Source organism: Pleurodeles waltl, chromosome 7, assembly GCF_031143425.1.
Source record: "Pleurodeles waltl isolate 20211129_DDA chromosome 7, aPleWal1.hap1.20221129, whole genome shotgun sequence".
Classification (NCBI taxonomy): Eukaryota; Metazoa; Chordata; class Amphibia; order Caudata; family Salamandridae; genus Pleurodeles; species Pleurodeles waltl.
This window is the reverse complement of record NC_090446.1, coordinates 1,393,068,106-1,393,091,378: the sequence shown is the minus strand read 5'-3', so window position 1 is coordinate 1,393,091,378 and position 23,273 is coordinate 1,393,068,106. Positions and strand designations below refer to the sequence as shown.

Below are 23,273 nucleotides of genomic sequence, written 5' to 3'. Positions count from 1 at the left end.
ATCTCTGAAATCCTGAATGAATAAAGAGAGCTAAGCAATTCTGTGGTTATTATTTGCATCCTACCTTTCTTATCCTCCAAGGAGAAATGGCTATTTTATCTGATATTGTTGGAAAAATAGCAGACACCGGATAAAGAAGTCTCCTTATCACCTACATTACTGGGAGTGAGCTGTGAAATATGCCTACATGCTGGACACAGATATAAGATACAACCAGAGACTGGTCTTTTCATCATTCCATGAGAGGTAATTGGCATCTGTTTAAATTCTTTTCTAGCTGGAAAATTCCTATGATTCAGTCCCTCCCTGCACAGGCCTCTTTGGTGAATGCCACAAAGCAGCCTCTGTAAATAGAGCGGGCTCGGGTAACTCTGGAAGGTGTTCTGTCCCTCAATCGATAAGAGTATCTGGTGGACATAAGAGGAACAAAAGTTACAGCTGTCAAACAAAAACACATTACAGTGTATTGACACACCTCATCCAAATACATACAGTGCTGGCACATGCACAAAATACTGACGCACACCCACTTACATCTCTCTCACATACACACACACAGAGGTACATACACAATTATGCAGAATGATATGATAGCATGGTGGCAGAACAAACACAAAACTATCCCAAACAAAGTGAAAGCATGGTAATTAAATAAAGCATACAGGAGTACTTACAGAATACAGACAAAGCTGGTCTAAAACCAGCATACAACATACACTCAAAATAAAAACAACACACTGTCACATCACACAGAAACAAATAGATGCCATAACAGCCAAAAGGATAAATATATGATGAACAGTTATATCTATCAGGACATCAGTTCTGAGAGTCAACAGGGGACTGACAGCAGTGTCTTGTATGAAATAGCCACTAATATTCCTGCAGTGACATGTCAGATGGTGTTTGTGGGTCCACAAGTTAAATCTGTTACCTCTGTTGTCCTGCCTCCAAATCAATAAGGACTCTCCACCTTCCAGATGCCACATGTAACACATTCCAGTGAAGCATGTGCCTTTAGAAGGTTTTTCAGTTTTATTTTGTTCTTAAGTTAGTAAAAGATTCTCAGAGGTCATATATGTCAGACTTCTTGTGACTGACAGCATGTCCTCTGAGTATTATTGCAAGGCAATAAGAATGCATGCTTGGAATCTCTAATTGGTAAGCACCTTGGAAATACCCCAACATTTCTCCACCTCGCCATCTTAAGTAGTGCCATGGGACTTTACCCAAGGTAGCGAGTGCACTATAAGTGCAGTCAGACAGGCTCCTTGTCTTCAATAATCATTCCACAATTACACCTTATCCATAGAAAATAGGGTGGATGCAAAGGTCTCTAGCCCCACCGTAGCATTTTCAGCAGAATAGACTGAATAAGGTAAAATCTGGCGAGACATGAATTTCAGGATGATGAAGGAGAAAATTAGAAGTACTGAAATAGAGTTTCTAATTTTTTTTTTACATGTCAAAACATTTTTTTAAAGCCACCTTGACTGTGCAATTATCTGGAACCTCCTGATTTTTTAAAATGTTTTCCGACCACATAAGGAGACAACCTAAATTGCACTGCCCTAATGGCGGGGAATACTTTTTTATTGGCCACACCCTAATTTCTATGTCCTGAGAAGCCTACGGTGGCCTTCAGCATTACCAGATGTGGGCTTTGCCAGATGCATTTGACATGATCCAATTCTCCTGATTCAGAACATTCAAAACCCGATTTTCCATGTTCTGTGTATCAGGGACAATTGGCTGAATCACAACGCGCACGTCATGAGTAAAACAATGTTATCTTCTTCAACAGAATGCAGCAGAAATGTAACATATTTTTTGTTTGTTTTCCTGAATTCCACAGATTTTGTTTGGATGATAAGAGTAGGCAAAACCCTGTTTGTTGTTGCATCACATAACAGTGAGTAACTAACACACAGGATAGCTGGAGCTGTTCAAGTGATGCACGTCTCCTTTTGCTGGCCAAAACCTTAAATTTAAGCCGAGGATGTGTCTGTGGAAGGAGTTCTGTAACTTGAACACCTCGTCCCACAAAAGGATATTGTAGCATTGTAGAGCAGTGCGACCTCTCAAATGAAGTTCCTAGTAGAGGGCGGTTTTGGGTGACACTCCCTATGGCATCCGTGTCCTTGGTTTGATAAGACGTTGTGATGCACAAGTGGAGAATAAAGGAGTCCTCTGCACTAGGCGCCCATTATAGTACCAGCCCTTAAGTGTGCGCCTCTCCATTTACTCCAACACTACACTGGGTCCTGCCAACACTACAGAGTTCACATGGGAGGTTGAAAGTCAATGCATTTACCTGAAAAAGGACCAGCCTACAGATTTTGGCTTCTTTGTAAGCAGAGATTGCCCAGTGGATACACTTGATCTCTATGATGCCTAGCACTTATTCTGTGGTGAATGGAGTGTGCCTTGGTGTTGGAGGTAAACATTAAGAACAATATATGGTCAAAAAAAGGGGGAAGTGTATGCCTTGACTTCCACGGCAAAATTAATTTCTCAAACAAAGGAACCCCATTTACTCAATCTGGTACCCTTAAATGAATTCATATTTTATTTCTTTACCAAATCATTCACTATAATCTTTTGGTTCAATGTTTATCTACCCAGGTCTGAGGGTTATTGAGTTTTGCCTCATTTTTTAAAAATAATTGGTGTTGGAGGTGGCACGTTCTGGTTTGCTGCGGCAAGACCCCAGCCAGGCAAAATCTCTCCACTCCCATCAGGGGTGGGTGATTACATTCACTGTATAACCTGCGCTCACCCTTGGGGAGCTTGGTACAGAGCCGTCAGGCTTATCACAAAAGCAATGTGTAAAGCAATGGCACAGCACTTCCCCATTACAACCACAATGAGCGGCACAAATGAGACCTGACACACAGTGTAAATATATGAAAACTGTATTCAACATACACATTGTCAACACAGCATGAGTATCATGGAAATCTGGGCATAAATCACTTTTAGCACTAGCATTCACAATATTCAGCCCAACTGTAACACCAATGACAGTATGTACAAGTGAGAAAACAATACATTCCCTCCCTGCACCCTCATGTTGTGCCAAACGTTGGCAGCACAAGACCCACTCTTTAGTTTACCAACTTTGATGTAAAAATGTAATTCAGGGTGCACCTTGGTTTCCAACGTTAGCAGCAATATGTAAATACAAGGGTTGTACAATTCCACATAGCACTGCGGCATAGGCCGCAATTGTAAATCGTAATTGCCAACCTCAGTAATTCCCTGGCAGAAGAACATGACCAGGAACACCAAAGTGCTGCCCTCCCATTCACCCGCACTCACTCCTGCACATTCACAGGTATCAGTCAGCTCGTGAACACACACACACACACTTGTACGCACACACTCCCCACTCCCTAATGCCATGACCTGCTATCTGGCTAGTGGATGCCACTGTGTATGCAGGAGCCCTAGGTCCCAAACCACCCCCCACTCACCAACCAGCTTCTGCTATCCTGCCCCACCTCAAACCATAGATTGCATCAACCTTTCTCCTGGATACTAGGCCACTCGCATATGTAGTCACTCTACGCAGGATCCCAGGGACAAGACGGGAGGGGGGAAGGAAAGACAACAGCTGATACAGCAATGATTAGCAAAGAGACGGTTGGGCTCCCAGTAGGAGGTTCACTTAGAGGCCTGCAACACATAGAGGCTGCCCGCTAGCCACCCCAGTGCCAAGCCCCACTAGGCAGTCAGCGTTACAAAATAGTTACCAGTTTCTGCACCAGAGCAAGTCGACTTGAATTGCCCTTGGCAATTCGGATTTCACACAGCGAGTTAGTAGGTCCGTACACTCTTTACAAGGAGGCGCCGCGTCTGATGCACCAGACAGTTACGCTCCCACATGAAAAGTGAAAGTGCTCTGTGCTGTACCTCCAAAAAAATGAAGCACAAGGTTAGGGCGCTGATTACCTGAATTGTCCCCAACCATACCATCACTCCAAAGACAATTTCCACAGTGATAACTTCTAAGGAGGAGGCACTAATCTAGTTCGTGGTGGCTTGAATCATACCAGACACTCCTGGACGCTCCCACAAAGAACGTAAATCCTGCAACTCTCTGGAATGAGGCACGTTTAGTGCTTGATGACTTAAGTCGGTCAACACCATCTGGTCCTACAAGGAACTTAGTTTCCGTACCTCCCTGGAATGAGGCACAATGTCTGGTGCACTATGACTTTAGTCACACCAGACTCCCCATCACACATTTCGACGCAAGTTTAGCCGTACCGTACGAGGCAGTGAATAGCACAACTCCAGTTGTACCGTCACCTCCGAGGGTCGCAACCTGTGAACGGGGCACAGCATGCAATGCGCTTGCAGCCAAGGCTCACACAAGAGAAATGTGACTCACTCAACAACAGCGGGCCACGCGGTACCGCAACAGGTGATCCCGCTCACACCAAAAAATGTCTTGGCATCCAGTGGTCCCTGGGATGACAGGCCACTCAATTACAGTGCGGGCAGTACTTGCAGGTTCCGCACCAGGTAACTCAGGTTTCCAGACACACTACTTTGATTACATTCGTGCCGCTGCTGCCTGGAGTTCAGCATACGATGTAGGCGGAGAAGACGTCACCGCTCTCCAGATGGTACCGGCAGACCATGTAAATCCCTCGCAGGATGTCTTTGATATCCCTGAGACCTCTGCAGAGAAAAGGGGGCAGTCAACCTGCCCTTAGAGAGCAAACCTCGGGTTACGACACAGCAGCAGGCAGTCGCCTCAGGCCAGCCACAATACATGAAGGGTGCACCAATCCGTTCCTCAGACATTTATCCTCCTGTGCACAACAAATTCCTGTGGTAGTGCGCACCATGCAGTCCAGCAGCACCTATCCTGCGTCGCCATAGATGCAACTCTGGGCTGCTGAAGGATAGTACCACTAGTTATACTAAAGTGTGTCTCTGAATTTAGGGATGGTTCAAAGGGTTCTCCTTGGAACCACAGATGTCTCACCTAAATTTCCTCCCTGTATGCCCTGAGGACGTGGAATGTAGATCTTTATCTTTAATGGGGCCATGCTCTGGCTCCAAGAGGCCAAGCATCAGAAACCTCTCCCTACAATCGATTTAGCCCAGGCCTCGAATGGCAGGGGACTGTTATTCTGAATGCCCAAGTTTCATAGCTGTCCCTTGGGGAATGCACAGATGTGCTCTTCCCTCGCATCCAGTAGAATAGAGTCAATATTATAAGACACACAAAGCATTTTAGAATCTAGAAATGTCCACTTGCTATAAGTGGCATTTCTAGTGCATTACTACTAAAACCAACTTTACCATTAGAGGGGGCTTGTCACAGAGTCCAATCGTACCAAACATCATGAGGCTGCTCCTCTGCAACCCACCATTGCAGCCAGACCTTATAGGACTCTTGTCTCCCATGTTACCTTATGAGCAGAGCAGTTCTCACGGGCAGTGCGAACACGCAGGGGTGTTCCGCACGCCCTGGGCACATGTGCCCTGGCACACATACGAGCCTGCAGAGGCAGGCTGGACACTTAGGCTACAGCCACCAGATGGGGGAAAGTGTCCCTATGCTGGCCTGCACTTTCATGCTCAGCCACTAATTTAGATACCTGCGTGTAAGCGTGCACACCCTGACAGGAGATGCCAGAAAACGTATCTATGTGGCAAATCACCACCTATGTGCCAATATACACACACACGGGCAAGCACCTCATCCAGGCGGATGGAAGGATGGTGCCAGCACTTTCACACAGTATTTACAGTGGGGATGTGCCCAGGGCCGGTCAGCCCCTTGAGAGAACCAGCAAAATTTCAAGAATAAAGTGAAAAAACTTGGTGAACTACTACCGGCGCTTGTCAGGTCTAACACTAGGTGACTAAATAATGCTGTGATGACGTGATACTCAGAGACGTTTTAAAGCATGGGCAAAGTGGGCTCTGACCCAGGCCCCCGCCTTTTAGGGCCCCCTTGATAGAGCCAGCTTTGTTCTGCAGAGTATCTTGCTCCGATGACTTTGAATAATTCTAAAACAGATTGTTTTAAATTCCGTTTTCCTTTATTTTTAATGTAGGTGATGTGATGAGTGTATTACAGACATTTTGCAGAGAAATGTTCTATTTATTTTTCACGCAACATCCCTAAAAAAGGGTTTATTTTAGATCACAATAGGACCTCACATATGAGAAATGGGAGGGTGCCACAGAGATTACTGGCAGTTATATTAGTGAACCGCTGCTCTGTTACAATATTGAAAAAGCATGTCACTATCTTGGAATATTAGATTTAAACACATTTAGAAATTGAAAGATTGCGCATGTGCGCTGTCAGTGACTTGGCCCAAGAGGGTATGAAAAGCTGAAATTCAACCACAAATTCATACATGTTATGAATAGGGGCCCCCATAATAGGTTTGGCCCCGGGCTCCGAAACTCCTTAGGATGTCCCTGGCCATACTATCCCGGGGTAGTGACAGTTGATGGCTGCTACCTGGGAGGGTCACACCCTGTGATGCGCTGTGCCCCTATAAACCTCAGAATTAGCTATGCTTGCTGTTCCAAGCTGTAAGGTCGTACATCTATCTAACCTAAATTGGTGACGAGCGAACGCGGAATGCTTTTACTGTGTGGCCGCATAACATGAAAGCGATGTCGCCTAACGACCAGAGCTGCCGACATTGGAACTGAGGAACCAGGTTCGAGTCCCAGCGTTGGCCCAATATCCTTTGATTCGGGCAAATCGGTTAATTTCCCTGTGTCAGAAGAAAACGAACTTGAGCTGGTGTAATATAATTTGGTGCCCATGTAAAGCGCTCACTCAAAGTCCAAGAGTTAGTGTAATGTAAAACTGCAAAAAAAATGCAAACAAGGTTTGTGAGGAACAGACCTGACTCTCAAAATGTCAGTGGCTTCTGTGCTGTTTTCTATGCGACAGCGCACTGCTTTCCACACTCTTCTTGCGGGAAGGGAAAGTGTTCTATTTTGGGGCGAAGGTTTAGTCAGGAGGCGCACTTCACATGCAGTCTGCGGAGCTAGGAAGGGCCTACCTCACTCGCGCAAGCCTGCCCGTGACGGTGGCGCACCTGCGACCCTCGAGCCCTTGAACGCATTTCATCACACGTCAGCTAGCAACCAGCTTCACCTGTGCCAGGCAGCTGCGTCTGCATTCACTGCCGCCCAAGAGACCGGCGGCGGCCCACTCCCTCTGGGATCACGCGGGCAGCGCCGCCTCCATCTTCCGCGGGTTACCTGCGGACCCACGCCCCTGGCAGAAGAACGTCATCTGAAAGGTCGGCACTGCACAGGTCACGCTGCGCCACTTCGTGTGCATCAAAGAACACTGCATCACCTGATTAGACCTTAAACCTGCACAAACCAGCTTTCAGTGACCGGCTCACCGTTACAAACAAGCATTGGCACAGCCAACAGCTCAGCTATTGGCTTTGCCAGCGGCTTTAGCCAACGGTCAGAGAGAATTCTTTAATATGTTATAACGATAAGAACTTCCTGCTCGATAGGATACCCTGAGGTTTGTAGTTACTTGAAACCTTATTTCTGCTGTTACTCATGAGTTTCTCTGAACCGCGTGTGGATGGATTCCTTTAAGATCAGTTCACACATGTCTAACTTACACAATTGAATCGATAAGGTATGTACAAATACAGTCTTTTGTATGGCAAGTTCGAATAGCAAATTTTTTACAGGCCTTGCGATCTGCGATATCTCTACCCAGACCTTTTCTACGTCAGAAACGGAAACATTTCGGCGCGCTCAGTTGTTGGTAACTGACTGTTTTACTTTATCCATCCTGGACTTAAAAACAACATCACTGGTTCCCGCGCCCTGGCTTCTTGTTTTTTCAAAGCCATGACTGGATTTACTACTATAGCCCTTGGATCCATATTAATTTGAGCAGTGGTTGCAGGCGGCACATTTTTGGGGGGGACCGGCGCTTATTTTTCCACAACACACTTTAAGAAAAACACAAAAGGGGGAAGGGAGGAGAAAGAGACAGACGGCAAAACAGTGAGAAGTTCAGAAAGCAGGGATTGAAAATAACCTTCAGGAAGTGTCTACTGCTGGATTACAGACGCATGTCCTGGAATCAAGGCTAGACATCCTTGGTATTAGACACCCTGACCTTCAATAGTGCTGGTCCCAGGCTTCTGAACAGAACTTTGGTCCATGGCAATTATTTCTTATTTCTTTCTACAGTGAGGTAAGCAGCCCAAAGTTTACTCAGGGAGGTGATGTGACATTAGAGATTCTGGGCTTATTTTAGAGTTTGGTGCGCAGAGTTCAGTCCGTCAGGATGGAGGATGACATTAATGCCACCACCCTAAAGCACTATTGCTCACCAAGTTTACAGCTGGCCGCCAGCCCAGCAGTCATGTCTGGACACTGAAGGGAACGCTGTCACAGTGGTTTCTTTCACTGTACTAAAAATCAGGCAGACGGCCACCGTCCGTTTTGTTAGCCGTACACCAAACGTTTAACTTTTTTTTGTTTTTCAAAAACAAACTCCCAAACGGGAGCTTGCTTTTTAAAAACAACAATACTAATGAGCCCCAGTCCCTGAGAGTTTTATCTTAGGATGTGGAGGGTCATTATTGTTTTATTGTCACTCACTGCCAGGCATTACCTGTGGTTATGGACAAGGGGCAAAAAAGACATTACACCGTCTACCTTGAATAGAGAGGGGAATATAATGTCCTTCTTCCATTGGCTCACAGTCCACTGGGCTGTCCAAGGAAGTATTCCGTCGACAGAGCCATCAAGAGCTCCATCGATGGGACGTAAGGCCTTCTTGTCTCTAAAAGAGGTGGGCGAACTGAGTGTTTGGCGGATAAGGGGTTCATGACGTTTGTAATGGAGTACCCTACCCACCAAACTCCAAATCAGGGCCTCAGTATCTCAGAGACCAACTCTCAATAGACTGTCCAGTCAGTGCTTTATCTTGATTAAGAAACACACTTTATTCTACTCAATACACACTACTGCACAGATACCCCTACCACAGTATAGGGACTTGCTATCCAGAACAATGAAACAAGCAAAGCTTCATAGTATTCCATGTGATTTGGCTTCTGCGTACGACTGTAAATTTAGGGTCTGTCCTTGAGCTCTCTTTCGCTATTGTGCCGTTATCACTATCGGAAAGGCTAAACAGCAGATCACTAGATGCAAATGGAAATTTTCACATGTGCTATAGGCCTCAGTGGGACCATATACCTTAATCGCTGCATGAAGGACTCAGTTTGACAGGGTTTACAGCTTCTTCATCTGTCCAGCCCCACTTTCTTCCGACCAACCTCTGCAGTCTCAGAGCGGTGCTGTCCAGCCAAGAAGGATCACAATCTCAGTAGAAACAGTCAAATGCCCAAATGATCCTCCCTACTAATACGAGATGAGAGCCCACCCCAGGTGTCACTTGAAAATGAAAGCAGTTCTACAAGTGAGTGAGGTAGGCGTCCGATGGGGGATTTCAGTTGTCACTGGAGCTCACCCTTCAGGATCCGTAGGCTGCAGCGTTATTAAAGAGGGCAAAATATTACTTCCACAATGCGAGGAAATAGAGCAGTCTTGCCAATACAGCATGAGCTGGGGTTCGCAGTTTAATTCTTTTCAGTGCATTATACTCCCACCTCCAAGTATATGTAGCTTCAGTCCGAACTGAACTCTCTCAGCCAGGGACGACAGTCAACATGATTTTGAGGCCACGCTAGACCTGCTGTTGTACTAAGTTAGAAAGCAGGGGTTCACCACAGGACTTTGCAGAGCTGCTCTCCTCTCTTGGCTTCGCAGTGCAAGCTTTGGTCATATTTTCATTATTTTCTTTAGTCACCATCTCTTTTTCTAGGCAGATGGACTATGCTGTCCCATAGGGAGTCTCTTGTAGAACCATGTTCACGGCTTCTCTCTCAGCACCAAGGGAGGCTCCTCTTAGGGCTGATCCTCAGCGCTTCTCACAGGAATCCTTGGACCACCGGATGATGTTCCCGGCTGCAAAGGTGCCTACAGGAGCAAGGAGGGGTGCAGCTTGGTGTCTCTGGTGGTGAGAATCCCAAAACAAATTCACAAAAGAAAAGAGCCTTTTTTCTCTTGTCAACCTGATGGGAGTAACATGTCAGGGGAACACAGGGGCAGAACATGTGCAAACACTATCTCTGTCCTTAAGAGGAAACTGCTGTCTCCTTTCCTCACGCACTGTACAGTCAGGTTTATCATGAAGGCTTCTGGATTGCTCTGAAGCTGCTCAGTACCAAATTGTTTATCTGGCAGGCTACAGTCAGCCTCCATTTTGTACAGCAACCTAAAACAGGAATTCCAAGAATGATTCAGCTGTGTCCCACAGCCAATCAACCATGTGAAACATACACACATACTCCTTACTCATTCTTCCCCTTACACACCATGCACACACACATGCAACACCACATGGAACTGGACGCAGCGAAGGACCCATTGCAGGTGACTGGCAGCCTCAGTGATTGGGGGTGAGGGGCAGTAGGCAACCCTTGCTGACTAGGTTAGAGGGGAACAGGCCTTTCAACATTTCTACCACCACTGGATGTCCACTAGCGCTCAGTGAGCTGGTGCAAGTCATGCTTAATTAAGGAGTGTGCACATGGAATGTCCCTCGGACCACAATCCACTCTGGGTCACAACCTAAGGTACACAAGGACATCTCTGTGCATGCATGATTGTCATTTGCGCTGAGTCAAAAGAAACTACCACAGGCTGACTCATTGGGTTGCTTACAGCAAGGGTGCACAGTCTCAGTCAACCAGGAGCCAATTGTGTCCCAACAAGGTACACAGTTGTGCAGTTGTTGGCACTGGCCTGTATAGGAGTGTTCTCCACATTTTGGGTGAGTGTGGCGGAGGGCTGTGTGTGCGTAGAGTACATCCTGGAACAGTCCTAATCCAATATCACAATTCATATGTGAACATATTTTGCCTCAGTTGGGTTTTTGTGATCCAGGACCCTATGTAAAATGAAAATAAAAATTCTCAAATATTAGGTTGAGCCCCACACTCAGGTCTTTATTACAGCATCATTGATAATAGCAAGGGTCTTGAAAGATCTGACGCACAACCAACAAGGAAACAACCAAACCAACATACTAATAGTCAAGTCAGAGACAGTAGGTCACAGTCTTTCAAGTGAATATATATGTTCTTATCTGTATCTGACCTACTAGCCCTAACCTTGGTTTTTATTAAGTACTTCATGGTGATGAGGCCCCTTTCATCTTGCTTGTCACTGGACCATGAACCTCCCTCACACAGGCATCCTACGGAGATTTCTCAACTCACCTAGAGACAGTGAAAACACTGTGAAGAAATTACCTGATCTTGTGCGATTGGAAGAAGCTCTCACCTTTCTGTTAAATGGCAACCCACCTTAACAAACTGGCTATGGATCCCTGGGTGGCAGTCTGTAAAGTTGTAGCTATCTGTGAGAGAATTATACAGCAGGGCCCGCCACATGTGCATTTTCCCACCCACCCAGGTTGGAGGCCATAAAATAGTGGTCCATCATACACTGATTGTTTACTACCCTGCAGTGGTCTACTGCACCCAGGTTCCAAAAGCTCCGGTCATCCTCAGCAATCCTCCTGCATTGCGGAGTCTGCCCAGGAGTCCTCAAGCCATCTGCCTTCTGGTGATTCAGTTTATCCAAGTGCTGATCTAGACAGCACTTAGCACCTAAAGATTCTGCACCTTCCCAAGAAGACCCCAGGATGGGCCCCCACAGGTGGAATCCCACCGCCAATCCCCCAGTCAACAACCCATTAACTCTGAAATGTTGTCTCCACCAGCATACATAGCCACTTCCATGCAGGTACATAGCCACAAGGATACCTCTAGATGCTGGTGTTTAGACCAGACTAATCCCAAGCACTGTCTTATTAGCTTGTAGTGACACTACGCTCCCAGAGTAAAGTACAACATAAAGCAGGTCCCCATAAATTCTGACTCTCATCTGTAGGGTAAATATTCCTATACTATATAAGACGCTGTGTGATCTAAGACAGTGCCATTGCCTTTTAATCGAAGAGAGGTAAATCTTTCTGTCCCATTTCTTTAGGTTGAGTAGTGAAATGACAGGCCAGTGCTAGTAAGTCCTGACTGCTGAGAGTCATTCTCTGGAGAGTAGGTAGTCACTCTTCTTAAGACCCAATAAGAAGTTATGAAGTGTAGATATGCATGTGCAGTTCATGTTATGCTTATGCAATCACCCAGTGCAAATTCATATTACACTGAATGTGTGAGCCGAAAGCTTTACTAATAAAATAATCTTCCTAATGAACCCATTTCCGATTGCTGTTAAATATAAAAAAAATGTTTATTCCTAATTATTCTGAATTACAAGATTCTAGCCAGACTATGCTTTGTTTCTGCCAACTGATTTCTGACATGTTTGTATTTCATTTTTATTTAAATCTTAGTAGAGTCACTGTCTGTCATTCTCTTTGTGCTACTTGGAACCCTATGGAATTGTATATATTGTCTTCTTTTAGCAAGACAGGGACAGCTTTGTTGACTCTTTCCATTGTGCTTGGAGACGTAGAAGATTCGTCACAGAGTCCATGATCTGAGCAGCCCTTGTTCGCACTCTCCTGCCTTCTATCATCCTAACAGAAGCCATCACTAGCTTTGATGTGGCATGAGGTAACATCCTCCCATCCACATAGCAGAGGAGCTTATTGTCATTGTTTGGAATCACTGGTGCAGAACTGAGCTTCAATTCAGCTTTCTGGGGTACCTGCAGACTATCCATTCCCAAAGGCAATATTGTGTTAACTCAGCATCCCTTAGCCACGAAGGCTATTAATGCTATCACTGACTGGACACGAGTCAGGTACATTTAGGCAACAGCCTCACCAACTTGTCAATTATTGTTTTGCAGACATGTGTAGTGGAGTACTTACCTTAAAAGGGAGTGTCAGCCTATTCTGATGAGATTCCTTGGTACAAGGCACAACTCCCCCTGTGCTGTTGCATCGCTCTTGCTCCTGTCTTCTCCTTGCTTTTCCCCCGTTTTTTGAGTGCCTTCTCCTTCCGTTTCGCTCGTCCTCAATGTTTTCTCCTTGCTTTCTACCCCCATTTTGTGTGTGCCCTCTCCTTGCTTTTCCAACGTTTTCATTGCTTTCTACGGCACCTGCAAGCCCCTGGATACCTTGTCGGGTGATTAGCCGTGCTTTACAAATCCTGATTGATTGATTGATTATTGAAGAGAAAGAATTTCAGAAATAGGAGTAGGGATAGGCTCTAGATAATTCTGTCACAATGGCAAGTGAACCCACTGTGTGGGACTAGGACTGAATAGTTCAGAATGTGATACTTTACCAGCAGCCTTTCCCAATGTTCTTCAATCCGCAAATGTCCTGCCTGTCTGGCCGATGGGTCCTTTGTCCCTTATCCATGACGGTCACAAAAACCGGGATAGTTAGATGATATGGTGGTAGCCCAGAGAAAGATCAATTGTACCCAGATGATCCCTCTCAACCTGGAGAGGCATTGAGCTGGATAATAGTACATTTGCAGAGAGGGACTCAGTCAGACCGAAGACCACAGTTGACTGACCTGCGCCATTATTAGATTGATTCAAGATGGAGACCATGAATAGCTGTTTGAAAATGGTAACAGAATTTGGATGTTTCCAGCTCTGAGTCAGAGAAAGTCACTTTTAAAAGGGTGTAGATGGTGCCCACCTGTGTTAGTTACAATTAGAGAAGCAGAGGGGCAGACTCTGCAGCCTTAACCGGTGACAGTAAGCCTGCTTTTTTACAAAATCAAAAATGCCAATGATCTTGCAGCAGTTTTAGTGAGCGGTGCTAGCACAACAACATATCAGGAAAGGACAGCATCAATGGTCAGGGTTGGCACTTTATTTTCACCTTTCGCCTCCTTTTTTGTAATAAGTAACGCTATCTAAAACCTCATGAGCCCTCCATCGGCTGGACACAAGCTGTGAGTAGGGAACTGTGGAAATTCATCAGATGCTAAATAGAGGTTTGTTATGTGACCTATACCATGGGCAGTAGGAAATTCAAATACCAATATAAGTTGAAGGAACTGCTACAAAAAGGTTCTGCAGCTTAGTTAAAATAACCTGCTATGAAAGATTTCTGCAGCTTAGCTAACTGGTCTAAAACAGGACTACTTAAGAAGCCCCCGCTCAGTAATGCATTAAGCAAACGTTCAGGAGGATTGTCTAAATGATCAATGTTGTTTGACAAATAGTGCATGTCGGCAACATCACTTTTAATTGAATAATTTTACAAATACATAATTTCTGAAAAATGTTTTCGCACTTATAAACTGTTTGAATCAAAAATAGAAATACATTTTTTCTAAAGAACAAACAAAATTCAAGTATTTACACGATTAAAACATGTTGTGCCTATCATCCCTGTGAAATCTGTAAAGACTGAGAAATCAGTGTAAAGCATCAAAGTAAATTGTGGTTCTCATAAATCAAAAGCTTTCAATTTTCAACATCATGTAGCCCGGCATTATTCGTTATGGCAAAGGATGAGGTGTTTTGTAACCAGCCCCCTCCCCATTTTCAGCCTTTAATACTCAATAAGGGGGTACTAGGTGCCCTAAAAGGTAAAACAGACAGCTTTTGATCTTGTACGATAATTATTGCAAATTCCATATTTTTAATGGGGTACTAGCTCATTTGTACAAGGTACTGACAAGTTTGAACCACCTCTAACTTTATCCTATATAACTATTTTCAAATGAAGAAGTTCCTTTGTGTGGGTGTGCTTTAATAAGGAGTTACGCCTAAATTTCGAGGGGTAAAGAACTGCTACCCATGGAGACGTTTACCCAGTGAACCCCATAAGGCCACATTGACATCACACACCAAAACATTGACTGCAGAGAGTGATTAGTAGAAATCAAATACAGCACATAAATGCCACGGCAAAACACGATAATATCATACATACTAAAGTAAACACAGCTAAGGTACACATAATACACAGTGAAACAGGATGACATCACACCCAGACACAATCACACAAAAACAGTAACAGTACTGAGTGAACCATAACACACAAACAACATGCCTACTACACAATACAAAACATGTACAGTCCACAAAATTAAGGGCAATATATGTGTACGCACAAAATCAAAATCCAATAAGGACACACAGACACGCAAATCACATAAAATCTCAAAAGGACCTCAGTGATACATTTACGAATTACACCAAGTAATAGGTACACAAACAACTCTTTTGAATTAAAAAAAAAACAAGATGCATATATAAAGTTTAACCTTATTAAATGATTTTTTTTTCAATATCACGCTTTATACAAATAAATATACGTACAGAGGCGCATTCACTCAAAAGCACAGTTGAGCAAAACTGATAGTGACATTATCATATTTAAACAGAGATGCAGGCACATAACTAAACCATACTCACTGGTGATCTCCAACTGGCCAGTCTTCTTGCAGAGTAGTGAACTTCCTTGATGCTGGCTGAGGAACTGGGAAACTGCTTTATTTCAAAACAGTTTAAGTGTGTAAGGGTCAAATTCACCCTATCATCTAAGTAACTGTCACCGCCATCAGGTCTCCCATAGAGAAGCAGATGTCAGTCAAAAGCTACTTAACCACTGACAGTGACCAAAGGCAAACCTTACCAGAAGACTCATCCTTAAGAGGTAAAGTGTGACAGAGGAGGACCATATATTTTAGATAATCAAGGGAACTTCAATGAGTCTGTACTCAGAGGACAGAATGCCAGGCACCTAGTAAGATATCACCACTTTGGGAGCTAAGCCTACTTGCAAAGTATTCTGGAAAGGGTGCTTGCTTAATAATGTTATAGCTAAAAAGGGGTCATATTGTTAGGCAGAATCTGAGCTCCTTCTCTCAGCATGCACAACTATCTACGTCTAACATGAAGAATAGCTGAATCTAGCACAGACGTTGTTCCTTTGTGATGGTGTGGGATATCATCCATCGATGGTCCAGATCTGCCAGAGGCCACAGACCACACCTTGACAGAAGGGTCTTTGAAGGGGGTTCACAAGAGGGCGAAAGCAATCCTTTGCATTGACTACGCTTTCAAACAGTGGTCACTGTGCAAAGCCAGAGTCAGTGGCTCAGCAAGGGTGCCAGAGGCCCTATTGCAAGCAATAAAATATGTACTGAGTTCCACGTTGGGTAGTAAAAGACATTCATGATTCACATCCCCTCAGACCTCTGGGCCCCACACCTACTGAACTAATGATAGCTACACATCTGTTCAAAATCTTACAAGCCCATATCGTTGCTAGATATTTATACAGAACTGTTTGCTAAGGTACTATTGGTAAGATTAACCCAGTGGAAGGAGAGAGAAGAGATAACAGCAGAGGCCCCATATGGACTCGGACAGGAAATGGTAGAACAAATTCTTCATCGATAAATAATCCTTCAGAAAATGATAACACAAAAGAAGCACCTCTGAAGTTAGGCTTTGATGGACCTGAAGTACCTCTTTCTAGGCACAGAGAACTAGATTAGAGTTCTTTGTGTTAAAGATTAGCACTGAAGTGTGCTTTTGGTCTATAGTCCAACGCCACTGCAAGAATGTATATTGGCGGCATGAGAGTGCTGATGGAGCAAGAATGGAGCCAAAAAGGTGTGTGCCAACATTGTGTCCTGGCTAACCTTTTATTCACTTTTTGCACCAATGATACTGGTGACCCTTGAGAGGTGCTTTAACAACTGGTGAGGCGCACTCCTAAGGTGAAAGGTCAACATATTCCCAAACTATTATTTGCAGATGATTGTGCTTATCACAAAGATAGAAATATCAATGCAAAACCTCAATGATTATGGTGACAGGGCAGGAGAAGCCACACAAGGAAGTCTTACGGTTCAATGGGGCCAGTGAAAGTGGTTAAGAGATTGGACAAATGGGCATTCGATGTACAGTTGTGGCTGACACATCTTAAGAAAGCAGAGGTAGGAGTGAAGCAGTTGTCAGGGACACAGCTGTCCTTTAACCTTCGATATGGTTGGACTGCAATAAAGGGATCATTCAAGCAAAAGATAATTAGGGATCCAAATCAATAATAGTACTTAAGAGGGCTAATGTACCTATTTAAAAGCTATTCTACGGATACACCCATTGGCACTACATTAAAAGCTCGATCTGTAAACAATTCTGCAAAACTAAGAACATTAATATTATGTACCCGGAGAAGAAAAGGTGCTTTATCCATTTTTTTTAAACAGGTAGCTCAAGATGGTATGACCAATGAGGATGAAAGGTTTATCCACTGGCTGGCTCTCATAAAAACATTTTTGGCTCATACGACTTCTCATTTACTCTAAAATGACTACAGAAAAGTGTATGATTTGTTGCCACTATTAATTATTATGACAGATAAGACGGACGATATGATTCATGGCAAGGGGAGCTGTTAACACATCTCCATAGTTTTCAATGCTTCAACAACCTTTTCATCCTGGCAAACTGGGAGATGTATGGGAAGAGCTTGCTTGCCTTCGGCTGAAGATTGTCTGCCTTAAACTGGTTTCCTTCACCTTCAAGGTGTTCATCATGTATAATGAATACCGGATACCCTGGTATAAAACCCCTGGTTATAATAGGAGGCAGGCTTGTAAAGTGGCCAGCTAAGGCAGTCGCAATCAACAAACCCTATGGTGGATTAGCCTGAATAAGGGGTGTCGTGAGGCTGGTTTGAATGCTCCACAAGTTGCTTAGGCTTCCAATCAGAAGAGACGAGGCTTGGCTGTTCAGGCTGAACGCCTACTGCTAGAGCGGGACACTGCAAATCTTCATATCATAGCGCCCTGTGTCAACCAATACCAAGCGATGGAATGGAAAGAGGTGCTAACTAATTATTAGTGGATAGGTTAAAGCATTATACTCACTGTTGTTTTTATTTATCTGAAGATGACAAGGCACCGGACACCAGATATTCAAGATAGCGCAGTGCCTTTGGCCAGGGAAGGCTGAAGGCACAAGGACGGTGAGAACACTGCAGTGATCAGCGGACAAGTTATTTTGTAAGATAGGGGGACTCCGCCTGGCTTATAGGCCATTCTGACTATTTTTTAACAAGTTAAACAAGCACTGTTGCATGCAGACAAAGGACATTCTACGCACAACTTCAGTTTAATTGCTTCCATTAGCCTTTGACGTCTACCTACCCCAAAGTAATTAGAGTATCTGAAGCTGTGTGCCTCCAAGCCTTAGAAGGAAACCTCTTTTGGCACTTCCGAATATAACGAGGTGCCTTGTGTCAGACACACTGCAACAAAATGAATGGGTGTTGCATTAAATGGGGATACCTGGGCCAGGCAGACAACGCAGAGAAGCATCTTTGGTACGGCTATATGGACAAATCCATTATTGGCAAGAAAAATAAATATTGAAAGGATTTACATTCATAGTAAAGGTGACATTTGATAGTGAATACATTAAAGAAGCAGAAGAAATTCGAGTTAATGTGAGGCAGCAGGTGGACACTGTCTCCTACAGCCATTGAGAGTAGGTGAATTTCCTTGCCTTTCATAATAAGTAAAGACATATTTTCTGACCACATTAATCCAATGTACCACCTTGTAGCTGGCATTTTGAGGATATGCCTGTGTGTGAGGAAGAACAGAAAATGCACGCTCACACACAAAACACATAAAGCAGCATTACAAAATCGATACAAGACCACACTGAAAAAATAGAACCATGAAAAGCCACTAAATTGCCACCAGAAAAAGCCAAGGACGTACGGAGGGAAGAGGAAATATCTCAAGCTCTTTACCTGCTGGTTGACAAAGGGGGGTGGAGATGTCAGCTGTGCCTCCGGGACCTGCACCATGAGCTGACACGTCAGGTTGACCGATGCACAATCAGACGCTGGCCATTTAAAATAAAGACCTGGTTTGCCAGAGCCTGAACCAGCATGGAGGAGATTCAAGGAGGAGGGAGTCTGTAAGGAGATGCCATGAAGGAAATTACCCTATCACACACACACATGTTGTGTTAACACAGAAAGACACATACCGGAGCACGCAAGTCCAAGTGAGACGAAGGAAGACATACCAGCATGCACACACATACGTAGATCACAGCAACACACACAAAGGTGGACACGTTCACACAAGAAAGACAGCAACATACTCAAAGGAACCCACCAACCTGCCCTGTTAAGCAAGAAGATCTAGCAATATACACAAAGAAACATGTACGTGCTCGTCAATGCAAGAAGCACTAGCCACAGACACACCAGGGCACACGTGCTCACCTAAGCAAGAAAAGCAAGTGACACACAAACACACTGAAACTCAGGTAGGAGCAAGTAAGCAAGAAAAAACTGCACATACAGTGACACGCCATTCCTGAAACAGTGTTACAAGCATGCCCACTGATGCATACACACTGACGCACACATGGACACACCACACAATGATAACCACTGCTACAAAAGCAAAATAAAGTACACATTAACATGTAAAAATGCAGATAACTACAATAAAGCTATCAAACAATAACGTACACATAATAATTCCACTCGTGAGAGGCATTCCTGAGCCTGGATGCTTACCTTGGTGTGGAGTTTGGCAAGCTGTTTCTCGTCCAGGTTGGTCTGCTTATAAACACGCGTCTTGTACCGGAACTGCAAGAAAGGACAACACTATTTAACTACTGTGGCAAGCAACGTCGCTGTTAGAGCTCCCCAAAACGATCTGCTTTTTAGGTAAATTATGTTTAGGTCTGACGTTTATGGCACTTGCTCCATACATGACAAAAATACTAAGGGGGTCATTATGACCCCGGCGGACGGCATTAATATGGAGGAAAGTACTGCCAACAGGCTGGCGGTACTTTTCTCTATATTAAGACATAGGCCCTCATTCTGACCTTGGCGGGCGGCGGAGGCCGCCCGCCAAAGTCCCGCCGTCAGGTTACCGTTCCGCGGTCGAAAGACCGCGGCGGTAATTCTGACTTTCCCGCTGGGCTGGCGGGCGGTCGCCTTCAGACCGCCAGCCAGCCCAGCGGGAAAGAGGCTTCCACGATGAAGCCGGCTCGGAATCGAGCCGGCGGAGTGGAAGCTGTGCGACGGGTGCAGTTGCACCCGTCGCGTATTTCACTGTCTGCACAGCAGACAGTGAAATACATGTAGGGGCCCTTTTACGGGGGCCCCTGCAATGCCCATGCCAGTGGCATGGGCACTGCAGGGGCCCCCAGGGGCCCCGCGACCCCCCCTACCGCCATCCGGATCTCAGCGGTCCGACCGCCGGGATCTGGATGGCGGTAGGGGGGGTCGGAATCCCCGCGGCGGTGCAGCAAGCTGCGCCGCCGCGGAGGATTCAATGGGGCGGCGGTACACTGGCGGGACCCCGCCAGTGGTGCCGGTCCGACCGCGGCTTTACCGCCGCGGTCGGAATCCCCATTGGAGCACCGCCGGCCTGTCGGCGGTGCTCCCGCGGTCCTCCGCCCTGGCGGTCAAAGACCGCCAGGGTCAGAATGACCACCATAATGTACCACACCGTCCGCCACAGCGGTAACGACCGCCAGGCTGGAGACGTCAGTCTCCAGCCCGGCGGCTGTCACTAGCCCGCCTGCGGGATTATGACCCCACCTACCGCCATGGTTTTCGTGGCTTCCTTACCGCCGGACTGTTGTTCACTCACCCTTAGTGTGTGTGTTGCTTCCACAACCTTGAGCCTGGGAGATGCCCAACCAATCCTGAGCCCGTGTGCAGTCCACTTAATCCAGAGTCAGTGGGCTAGCCAGCCCAGTTCTGAGTCTGTAGGCTACTTGCTCAGCCTGTTTGCTGCCAACCCAACCGTGCCCTTGAGTGTGGCCCACTCAACCCTGAACCTGTATACTGCCTGCCCAAGTGTGACCCTGTGTGCTGTGTTCTAGATTCTGAGCCTGTGAGTTGCCTGCCCTATTTGAAGCCTGTGAGTGCACTGCCGTATTCTGAGCCTGTGTGCTGCCCACTGAATTCTGAGCCTGTGTGCTGCCTGCCCTATTCTAGACCTGTGTTATGCCCCCTCAATTCTGAGCCTGCCCTGGTATATCTGGGAGGCTCAGGAGCACAGTCTTTAATAATCAGCAGGTATTCCCCAAAGGAACCATCCCATAGGATCCCTAACAAAGCGCCTTCAATAAGGAATCTTACAACAGCTTTTAATCGATCTCCCTCTCAACCTCTGCCCTAAGCCTGTGCTCTGCCTGCCCAAATCTGAACCTGCCTGGGTGTATCTGGGGAGCTCCAGAGAAGGGTCTTTATTAATCAGCATAAAAGCCCTTTAAAGCCTGTTCCTAAGACAAATCACCCCACTGGGCGTGACACAAAGCACTTCCTGTGAGGAGTCTTACGGCAGGTTTTACTGGATCTCCCTCGGAACCCTAGGTCTGTGTGCTGCCAGCTCAATGCTGAACCTGCCTGGGCCTCCCTGGGGAGTTCCAGGGCAAAACCTTTGTCAGTTAGCAAACGAGCCCTTTAAAGCCTGACCCCAAGAGGAACCACCCCATCGGACCATTCGCAAAGCATTTCCTGTGAGCAAGTTTATGGTAGCTGCTACTGTATTTTCCTTTGTGCTGCCCGCTCAATTCTTAACCTGTCCTGATCTATCTTAGGAGCTCCAGAGAAGACACTTTAATAACCAGCCAAAGGGTCATTTTAAAGCTTGTTCCCAAGAAGAACCACATCTGCTTTTAACGGACCTACTTGATGATCTTGCATTCAATAACTAAGAAAAACAGTACTACTATTCCATTACCAAAAAACATTGTCACAAATGTATTAATGTTTACTTATAATAGCATTGTTTAATTTGTTTTGGGCGGAACCTCTTCAAAAACCTATTTCCTCTCCAAACATTCGGTGACAATAACACCTCGGCCATATTGCAGCTATTGTTTATTGGTTATGGGTTACTTGATGAACATTTTGAAATGTTTACATAATGCCCAATAGTTAAAACCATTGGGGAGCATTTGCTAGGCAATAACACGAGGCGCCACCATAAGGATACGTGCCCACATAGCTTCTAATGTGACTAAAATGCCACTTGGAGACATGTTGCAGCAACCAATTAGTCCTGAGTGGCATATGAAAATCAACTCTAGTGCTCATTCCTGGACCTGCTTTTAGGAGAAGAATTGTGAATATCGCTGTGCTTAAGTGACTAACCCAAGAGATGGCAAGTGAACATTTGTCCTTGTTGGGGATTTTTGTAGGTTATATTTTCATGCATCATTAACTACATGCAGAATGTATTTGCACTTTTGATTACATGTGTACAACATAATATAGTACTGTTGTCTTTGAAATAAATTCTCCATTATGTGTACAAGTGTGTTTTTCTTACTCTTGTCAAATAGGCGTCAATTTGGGCCTAATAAAAGAGCAATCTTTTTTTTAAATGGAGGTCACCCTTGTCACTCGTCTTCCCTCTGCACATATCACTGCCTGTCGTAGACAAGTAAAATAGTGTTTATTTCCATTGTCATGGTTCATACTGTCTTTGATGAACCTTCCCCAGTTGAGTCACAGAACTGCAACTGTTTCTTCTAGATAGATCAATGTGCCCTATTCATTCACATAACACACTGTTGTTTATGTATATAGATTGTTCTAGCATCACAGGATTACATTAGCATTGTAGTGACAGGAATAATTATTCATTTAGTGGGATAGTGCTTAAGTGTTATGGCAATATGATGTGTTATAAGTCTGTGCTCTGATTTGCTGATTAATAGATCAATTTGCTCACGCCAAAGTGGTTCTGCAGTTCTATGCAAATATAATGTATAAAAACCCTCAATTTTGAGGGTGAGCTGGAGACGTTCTTGTACTGCTAGGGATGCTGTGAGTTTCTCTCCCGAATTTGCTGCCCACTTGGGACTTATACTAATTTTAAATTTTGCATTTCTCTATATTGCCCTATTTACTGAGAACCTTTATGCACTGACTCTGCATCGCCTTTCTTTAAAATGTTTTAATAACCCCCTTTGTCTATTTATAGCTGATCTAGAACACAGTGATTGAGTGGGGCCTTTTTACCTAAGTGAATGCATTTCTGATATTTCTGATGTATTGGGAGGTGCCTAAACACAAGAACAAATTGCCGTATGAAATTGAAGTCTAACACTTCCTCAGATGCATCGAATTGTAGGCACAACGTGAGGGACCATCCTTGAACAAGCTTGAGGAGCAGCTCAAGTGCTGTGCGCAAAACCAGCTGTCAGCGGTGAACGTGCCA

At 45.0% G+C, this 23,273-nt stretch overlaps 1 protein-coding gene across 1 annotated transcript in view; it reads right to left on the bottom strand.

Annotated features, from left to right (window-relative positions):
* SHANK1 (SH3 and multiple ankyrin repeat domains 1) overlaps positions 1-23,273 on the bottom strand; it is a 1,404,784-nt gene that overhangs the window by 1,051,628 nt on the left and 329,883 nt on the right. The window contains exon 4 of the mRNA XM_069200994.1: positions 19,601-19,672. Within this exon, the coding sequence (XP_069057095.1) occupies positions 19,601-19,672 (72 nt within the window). The remainder of the gene's footprint in view (positions 1-19,600; positions 19,673-23,273) is intronic.